This window comes from Cetorhinus maximus, unplaced genomic scaffold (assembly GCF_964194155.1).
Source record: "Cetorhinus maximus unplaced genomic scaffold, sCetMax3.hap1.1 HAP1_SCAFFOLD_4919, whole genome shotgun sequence".
Classification (NCBI taxonomy): Eukaryota; Metazoa; Chordata; class Chondrichthyes; order Lamniformes; family Cetorhinidae; genus Cetorhinus; species Cetorhinus maximus.
Genome location: NW_027600817.1, coordinates 1 through 9,210, shown reverse-complemented (window position 1 = coordinate 9,210; position 9,210 = coordinate 1). Strand labels below are relative to the sequence as shown.

The 9,210-nt window shown below is 46.2% G+C and overlaps 1 protein-coding gene across 1 annotated transcript; it reads left to right on the top strand.

Moving 5' to 3' along the window:
• The first annotated feature begins 4,053 nt into the window (after positions 1 to 4,053).
• On the top strand, positions 4,054 to 4,564 carry kiaa0040 (KIAA0040 ortholog). Its single transcript, XM_078538355.1, has one exon. It carries the CDS (start codon positions 4,206 to 4,208, stop codon positions 4,494 to 4,496), a length of 291 nt encoding a protein of 96 aa, XP_078394481.1. The 5' UTR covers positions 4,054 to 4,205; the 3' UTR covers positions 4,497 to 4,564.
• Positions 4,565 to 9,210: the final 4,646 nt, after the last annotated feature.

Here is a 9,210-nt window from a genome sequence, read left to right as displayed (position 1 = left end):
GTGGGCCATCTAGTCAGTGAGGAGGCAGAGCAGACAGCAAAAGCAAAGCTTTCAAAAGTATCGTCGCGCTGTCTCACAAGCTGAACCGATGAGGTGAGTCTCAGTTAAGCAGCAAAGAGTTAGCGCTGAGCATTACAACAAGTTGAGACTGCGGCCTGCCCAGGTGGGTCTAGGCCTGTTTATGTAGGGGTGGGGTGACAGAACAGTGATTGGGATCACAGTCTCTGAAGTTTAACTCGATCACGGGCTCATTGTTTTATCTTGAAGGCACACGCACTATTCACTTCACATTTTATCACTTACTTCTCACGATGTGTATCGGATGAAATGATTCACTCCCCTCTGGTACTGTACAGCCCTTGTGTTGTGGCAGCTCCTGTACAGATGCAGAACACAGTGAATAAAAGACAATGATTCATTCTTGCCTGGTACTCCATGTGTCTCAGTGTTAGTGAGAAGGTGGCCAGGTAGGGTTGAGGGATATAGGAAGATGAAAACTTAAGGAAGCCGTTTAGCCTCTCAAACTTCTTCTGTCATTCAGTGAGATCATGGCTGCCCTGTGTCCTCGCTCTATCCAGCTGCCATGCTTCCATACTCCTTGACTGTCGACAATTGATTGATGTAAAGTTATTGATTGAACCATAGCATCGGCTACTTTTGATTGGAGAAAGATTCACAACTCTTCTACCCAATTCTGTGATAAATTGTTTCCTAATTTCCCTCCTCACTGTTCGAGACCTGACTTTAAGGTGTTGTCTCTTTGTCCTCTTCCACCAGCAAAAAGATTTCCATCAATTCCTTTCAAAATCCTAAAAACCTCAAACATATCACCCAAGTAATCCTGAAAACACAAGACAAGTTTACTTAATCTCCCTTCATAAGCTAACACTTCGCGTCTAGGTACATCTGAGCCATACAGAGGTCAATGTATCATTTCTATCATTCCTAAGATGTAGTGTACAGAACTGCTCCCAGCACTCCAGATGTGTTCTCACTCGGGCTATGTACAGAACTGCTCCCAGTACTGTAGATGTGTTCTCACTCGGGCTATGTACAGAACTACTCCCAGTACTCCAGATGTTCTCCAACCAGCAATTTGTGTAGCTGTAGCAGCTTTCCCCTTTATATTCTAGCCCTGCAATTATAAAGACCAACCTTCCAATAGCCTTCGGTTATTTTTGTTCTCAGCAATTATACTTTAATGATCTGTGTATATGAATCTCTAGATCTCTTTGGGGCTTTCACAGTTCCCAGTTATTTTTTATTTAAAAGATACTGGGATCCAATCCTCTCTCAGTCCAAAATTGGTGGCATCACAATTCACTGTGTTGGAACCCATCGGCCAATGCTTGGTTGAGACACATTGTTTATCAATGCCTCGATACTTTTACAGCTATATTTGTATCTCTGAACTGTGGTACCTAAGTCATTAATATGTTATATGTAGTGAAGTATTGAGCTCCTAGCACCGCTCTTTCCTTCCACATTGAGTACAATCCTATTATCCCTGCTCTCTGTCCTCTACCACCTAACCAATCTCCAAATCCATCCAATAAATTGCCTTCAATTCCTTGAACTTTAGTTTTCGCTAACAGTCTTCTATATGGAACTTTATTGAATGCCTTTTGGAAGTCCATTTAATCTACATCCACAGATTATTCTGTCTTCTAGTCATAGAGTCATTGCAACACAAAGAAGGCCATCCAGCCCATCAAGTCCATGCTGGTTCCCTGTGAAGCAATCTAGTTTGTCTTATTCTCCTCCCCGCCGCCTGCCCCCATCCCCGTGTCCCTGGAAGTTTATTTCTCTCAAGTCCCCATTCAATTTCCTGTTGAAATTATTCATCGTCTTTGCTTCCACCCCCCTCGTGGGCAACGAGTTCCAGGTCATCACCACTTGCTGTGTAAACAAGTTCTTCCTCACATTCTCCCTGTATCTCTTGTTCAAAACCTTAAATCTGTGTCCCCCAGTCCTTGTACCATCAGCCAATGGGAACAGCTTTTCTTTGTCTACCTTATTTAAACCTCTCCTAATCTCGTACCCCTCTATCGAATCTCCTCTCAATCTCCTTTGCTCCAAGGAGAACAACCCCAGCTTCTCCAACCTAACCTTGTAACTAAAATCCTTCATCCCTGGAACCATTCCAGTAAATCTCCTCCGCACCCTCTCTGGGACCCTCGCATCCTTCCTAAAGGGTGGTGACCAGAACTGGACACAATATTCTAGTTGGGGCCTAACCAGAGCTTTAAAAAGGTTCAGCGTAACTCTCCTGCTTTTGTACCCAATACCTCTGCTTATGAAGCCCAATCCCATCTGCTTTACTAACCGCACCCTCAATATGTCCTGTTACCTTCAAAGATAATTACTTTTGTTACATTGCTGACTTGGGTTCATTTTCATGATCTGCCCCTTTACAGCTGAAGTTTCTCTCAGTTACTATGTTTTTCATTACAGGTTCCTATAAATTCCCGACAGCAGATTTTTGACTAATAACTCTGTCATTTCTTAGTTACTTTCTCACGCCGTCCTTAAATAATGGAGTTACAGTGACAATTTTCCAACCTGAAGGAACCATTCATGAATGAAGAATGTTTTGGAAGGTTACAGCTGGACTACCTGCACTTTATTTCCTTACTTTCCTTTGAAAACCAAGGGTGGAATCAGTCATCTCCTGGGCATTTGTCAGCCTTTAGGGCTATTATTTTTTGAATACTGTTTCCTTACTTGAGTTCCAGTCGTTGATACATTTTTAATTTCCCTGGAAAGTCAGGTACATTATCCTCTTCCTCAGCTGTGCAGACTGGCACAAAGTAATTATTCCACAAACCTCCCATTACTTTATTCAAATTTGCATATTACCAATCTGTTTTTCAATGGCCCACATTACCCTTGCCTTTTTAATTTTGTAAAACCATTTTGAGTTAATCATGATATCATTTGTGTTTCCACTGGAATTTCCTTTTACGGCTCTATCTTCCTTGTTTCCCTTTGCTAGTTGCTGTCTTATTCACGCACCCCTGGACCTACACGATTCTTCACATTTTATTTGCTCTTTCCTTTAGCTTTGCATTATCGCACACTGCTCGTCGCCATGGCGATTTTATTTGATAAATAGAGTGCTTTCCACTGGCCGATATATACTCATCCTGGATGGGGCTAGGAGGAGAGGTGGGATTGAGGTAAATACGGGGATGGTGGGTGTGTGGGATATGAGGGGATGATGGGTGTGTGGGATTGAGGGAAATGAGGGGGATGGTGGGTTTGGGGGATATGGGGGGATGGTGGGTTTGTGGGTTATGGGGGGGGTTGATGGGTGTGTGGGATATGGGGGAATATGGGGGGATAGTGCATGCGTGGGATTGAAGGTTATGGGGGGGATGATGGGTGTGTGGGATATGGGGGATATGGAGGGATGGTGGGATTGAAGGTTATGGGGGGGATGATGGGTGTGTGGGATATGGGGGATATGGAGGGATGGTGGGTGTGTGGAATTGAGGGATATAGGGGGGTGGTGGGTTATGGGAGGTTGATGGGTGTGTGGGGTTGAGGGATATGGGGGATATGGGGGATATGGAAGGGTGGTAGGTGTGTGGGATATGGGGGGAATATGTGGGATTATTTGGCAGTGGGGTGGGGGTCTTCAGGAGTGGGCACACCCTATCTCTGTCAGTTAGTGCGGCCAGTACGGTTTTGGTTTGCAATGATTTACTGCTTCTTTCTTTCAGGAGCTACATGGGACAGCTTTCCAGGTGAAGCAGAGACATCTTACTGTTCCAGCTGAGGCTCCTGAAGATCTCTCTACAGCCTTGGGATCAATCAGATAGCTTATGGTCTGGTACCCCGTGAGCAGAAAGTGGCAGCTGTCTGTGTGAGAGTCTGACCATTTTCCCTGCCTGTGACCTACGTGTGTGTGCATATGTGTGTGTGGGAGCAGTCTCTCAGCCTGTACCCTGTACCTGTGTATGTGAGAGTGTGAGCATTCCCTCTGCCTGTACCCTGTCCCTGTGTATGTGAGAGTGTGAGCATTCCCTCTGCCTGTACCCTGTCCCTGTGTATGTGAGAGTGTGAGCATTCCCTCTGCCTGTACCCTGTCCCTGTGTATGTGAGAGTGTGAGCATTCCCTCTGCCTGTACCCTGTCCCTGTGTATGTGAGAGTGTGAGCATTCCCTCTGCCTTACCGTGGACAGAGCTAGCACGGTGTAATAATGCTGGATTCTGTGGGCTCGTTCATTAAGTCGATGTGGGAGTTGATTGTAGTGAAGCACAATGAGGGGGTGTATAACTCTGTCTGCTTGGTGATTCTCTTGATTCTGCCCTTGTTGCTGCTGATTCTTGCTGTGTGCCTCTGCTGTCACTGGTGTTGTTGTGATCGGGAGTCTTGCTGCAAGTGCTGTCATCGGCAACAAGAGACAAACAAGAAGAAGAAACTAGATGACCTTTGGATTCCAAGCCAGCCGCAGCCAATCATGATGGAGAGTCTCTCAGTGCCGGTGTAACACAGCGTCCTGGGTCTCGGTGTCAGTGTATGCATGGCCCCCTCCTTCCCCTTTGGAGAACAGGACTTCAGACCCACATGGAGCATGACAACACTGTGGGATCTGGAGAGACCTCTTCTTACTTTGGTTGCTGTCGCTTGGGAGACATTTACAAGTTGCCCACTTCTGTTGTGCTGGTTGTTGTGGGATGAAGTCACTCACTGGGTTTCAGATATTGCAACGTCGCTTCACTGTGCACTGGTCATTATGTCACAGCAGTGGCTGTGTGAGTCGCTTGCCATGAGAATCCAGATTCTGCACTGTACTCTCAACTGCTCTGGATCCCAGATCAACCACATCGTTAAACTCTCCTTGTGTCAACACAGCCCCTCATTTCAAATCTAGGTGTTGTGGCTTAGTCCTCCCTCCTTTATGACTTAAAATTGAAGGTATTGCATCAGTGTACGCCGTTTACAATTGCATCTGGATGTCTGTAAACTGTGACCACAGTTTGTGCATCTGTATATGTATGTCTGTTGTTTTGTGTACAATGTGACCAGTGCTTATTATGTGTATGCAATGTGACTGTAGTGTACATTGTGCCTGTAGTGTACACTGTGACTAGTGTACAGTGTGCCCAGTGTACATAGTGTGATGAGTGTGCATAATATAATTGTTGTTAAGTATGGAATTTAAAGCGACTGCAGCATTTCACAGGGCTGGGGCTGAAGGTAGGGGAGGGTTATTTAAACAGTACCACAATTCCAAAGATGTTTTTAATTGGACCACTCCTTTTTTCAGAGGAGGTGCCTCAAATCCCTTGCTAACTCCCAGAGACAATCAGTATTCTTCCAGCTCCTCAATTCGACTGTCAGTTGTGCTTGTAAATGTTCATCTGGAAATTGCACTGAATTGCAGCAGAATTACTGAAAAAGCAGCAGCACAGAAGCAGCACTCAGATCAGAGCTGGTGCTTTAGAGCTTTAGCCCAATAATACTGCTTCTCCTTAAAATACTCCCCATTTGAATGGGTTAGATTAATGGTTCTAGTTGATGCTTATCACCAAATGCCTATGTGAAAAATTATGGGGAGATGGTGGCACAGTGGTGATGTCACTGGACTAGTAACCCAGAGGCCCAGCCTAATCCTCTGGGGATATGGGTTCAAATTCCACCACAGCTGGTGGAGTTTAAATTCAGTTAATAAATCTGGAATATAATAGTGATTATGAAACTATCAATACCACTGGATGTCTGAAAACCTACATGTGACTCCAGACTCACAGCAATAGCCGTCTGAAAGTTCATGGGCAATAAATGCTGGCCTTGCTAGTCCTGACACCCAGAATGCTTGTATTGCCTTTGTGCAGTGTCCATCAAACACAAACCCCTCAGACTGTTAAGGATTGCCCTTTAACATGCAGTCAGTGCTAATACATAGTGTGGATCAGTATGATTGAGAACAAGCTATCAGAAACTTTCAAGCTGAATCATGTGTGTGTAATGTTGTGAAATATGGAATTTAAAGTGACTGCAGCATTTCACAGTGTTGGGGCTGGGCTATTTAAACAGCACCATAATTGCCCTCTCATCTACATACCCTCCAACACTGGGAGCCACCGGGAACATGTACTGATATTAAAGGCAGAGTTTTCTGTGTTTAGATTTTATATAAAATATCTTCTATTTTCTTGAGATCAATACAGATATAGGTAAATATATTGAAAGAAAAGATTGAGAGTTGCTTCTATCGAGTTGTAGTGCTCACTTTGTTAAAAAGCCATTTCTACAGAAATATTATATATTGAATAAATTCCAAATGGACCAATCGTGCACAAGATGGAGCTGTCATATCTCAGTCTGTCACACTTCAAAATGTCACGATGAAACATCTCGCACAACAAACGTCACAAATCGCAGCATGAGACAATATCCGACACTGGACAACAAAAAATCACAGATAGCCACATCACACCAAAACAGGAGCCAGAGTTCAGTTAACCTCAGCTAGGTTCTGGGTATTCAGGGTCCTGGGCCTCTCTCTACTCAGGGTCCAGGGTCACTGTATATTCAGGGTCTGGGGTCTCTCTCTCTATCCAGGGTCCAGTGGTTCTCTCTATTCAGGGTCTGGTTCTCTAACTATTCAGGGTCTGGGGTCTCTCTCTCTATACTGGGACTGGGGTCTCTCTCTATCCAGGGTCCAGTGGTTCTCTCTATTCAGAGTCCGGGTCTCTCTCTATTCAGGCTGCAGCATCTCTTTTCAGGATCCGGGGTCTCTCTCAATTCAGGGTCCAGGGTTTATTTCTATTCAGGGTCTGGGTCTCTCTCTATTGAGAGTCCGGGTCTCTCTCCATTCAGGGTGCAGGGTCTCTCTCTATTCAGGGTCCGGGGTCTCTCTATTCTGAGTCCGGGGTCTTTCACTATTCAGTCTCCGGGGTTCCTCACTGTTCAGGTTCCGGGGTTTATTTCTATTCAGAGTCCGGGGTTTTTTCCTATTCAGGGTTCGGGGTCTCTCTCTATTCAGGGTCTGGAGTTTACCTGTATTCAGGATCCAGGGTCTCGCTCTATTCATGTTTCTCTGTGTTCTCTCTCTGTTCAGGGTCCCGGTTTCTCTCTATTCAGGTTCCGGGGTTTCTCTCTCTTCCGGGTTCGTGGTGTCTCTCTATTCAGTGTCCAGGTTGTCTCTCTCTTTAGGGTCCGGAGCTGCTTTCTGTTCAGGGTCCGGCTCTCCCTCTGTTCAGGGTCTGGAGTCTCTCTCTATTCAGGGTCCGGGTCTCTCTCTCTATTCAGGGTCTGGGTATCTCTCTATATTCAGGGTCCGGGATTTATTTCTCTTTAAGTCCAGGGTTTCCCTCTATTCAGTGTCTGGGGTTTATTCCTATTCATGGTCCAGAGATTCTCTCAATTCAGGGTCTGGGTCTCTCTCTATTCAGGGTCCGGGGTCTCTCTATTCTGAGTCCGGGGTCTTTCACTATTCAGTCTCCAGGGTTCCTCATTGTTCAGGTTCCGGGGTTTATTTCTATTCAGGGTCCGGGGTTTCTCTCTATTCAATGTCTGGGCCCTCTCACTATTCAGTGTCCGTAGTTTCTCTCTATTCAGGGTCCGCGATTTATTTCTATTCAGGCTCCAGGCGTTGTCGCTATTCAGGGTCAGGGGTTTATTTCTATTCAGGGTCTGGGTTTTAGTTCTCTTCAGGGCCCGGGGTCACTCACTATTCAGGGTCCAGGGTCTCTCTCTATTCAGGGTCCGGGGTCTCTCTCTGTTCAGGGTCTGGTGTCCCTCTTTATTCAGGGTCCAGGGTTTATTTCTATTCAGTGTCTGGGGTCTCTCTCTATTCAGGGTCCGGGTCTCTCTTCATTCAGGGTCCAGGGTTTATTTCTATTCAGGGTCTTGGTCTCTCTGTTCAGGGTGCAGGGTCTCTCTCTATTCAGGGTCCGGGATCTCCCTCAATTCAGGGTCCAGTGTTCATTTCTATTCAGGGTCCGGGTCTCTCTCTCTTCAGGGTCTGGGTATCTCTCTATATTCAGGGTCCGGGATTTATTTCTATTTAAGTCCAGGGTTTCTCTCTATTCAGGGTCCGGGGGTTAATTCTATTCAGTGTCCGGGGTGTCTCCATATTCTGTTTCCGGGGCCTCTCTCTATTCAGTGTCTGGGGTTTATTCCTATTCATGGTCCGGAGATTCTCTCAATTCAGGGTCCGGGTCTCTCTCTATTCAGGGTCTGGGGTCTCTCTCAATTCAGGGTCCGGGTCTCTCTCTATTCAGGGTCTGGGGTCTGTCTCTATTCAGGGTATGGGGTCTCTCTCTATTCAGGGTCCGGGGTCTCTCTCTATTCAGGGTATGGGGTCTCTCTCTATTCAGGGTCCGGGGTCTCTCTATTCTGAGTCCGGGGTCTTTCACTATTCAGTCTCCGGGGTTTATTTCTATTCAGAGTCCGGGGTTTTTTCCTATTCAGTGTCCGCGATTTATTTCTATTCAGGCTCCAGGCGTCGTCGCTATTCAGGGTCCAGGGTCTCTCTCTATTCAGGATCTGGAGTTTATCTGTATTCAGGGTCCAGGGTCTCTCTCTATTCAGGATCTGGAGTTTATCTCTATTCAGGGACCAGGGTCTCGCTCTATTCATGTTTCTCTGATTTTTCTCTCTGTTCAGGGTCCCGGTTTCTCTCTCTTCCGGGTTCACGGTGTCTCACTATTCAGTGTCCGGGGTGTCTCTCTCTTTAGGGTCCAGAGCTGCTTTCTGTTCAGGGTCCGGCTCTCCCTCTGTTCAGGGTCTGGGTTCTCTCTCTATTCAGGACCCGGCGATTATTTCTATTCACTGTCTGGAGTTTACTGCTTTTCTGGTTCTAGGTTTTATTTCCATTCAGGGTCCGGGGTCTTTCGCTGTTTAGCGTCCGGTGTGTCTCTCTCTATCCAGGGCCTTGAGTCTCCTTCCTTTCAGGTTCTTGAGTCTCTCTCTATTCAGTGTCCAGTGGTTATTTCTATTCAGGGTCAGGGGTCACTCTCTATTCCGGGTTCGGGGTTTATTTCTATTCAGGATCCGGGGTTAATTTCCATTCAGGTTCTGGATTTTCTCTCTCGACTTAGGGTCCGGGATCTCTCTTTATTCAGGGTCCGGGGTTTCTTTCTATTCAGGGTCTGGGTTTTAGTTCTCTTCAGGGCCCGGAGTCACTCACCATTCAGGGTTCGGGGTCTCTCTCTATTCCGGGTCAGGGGTTCATCAATATTCAGGGTCCAGGG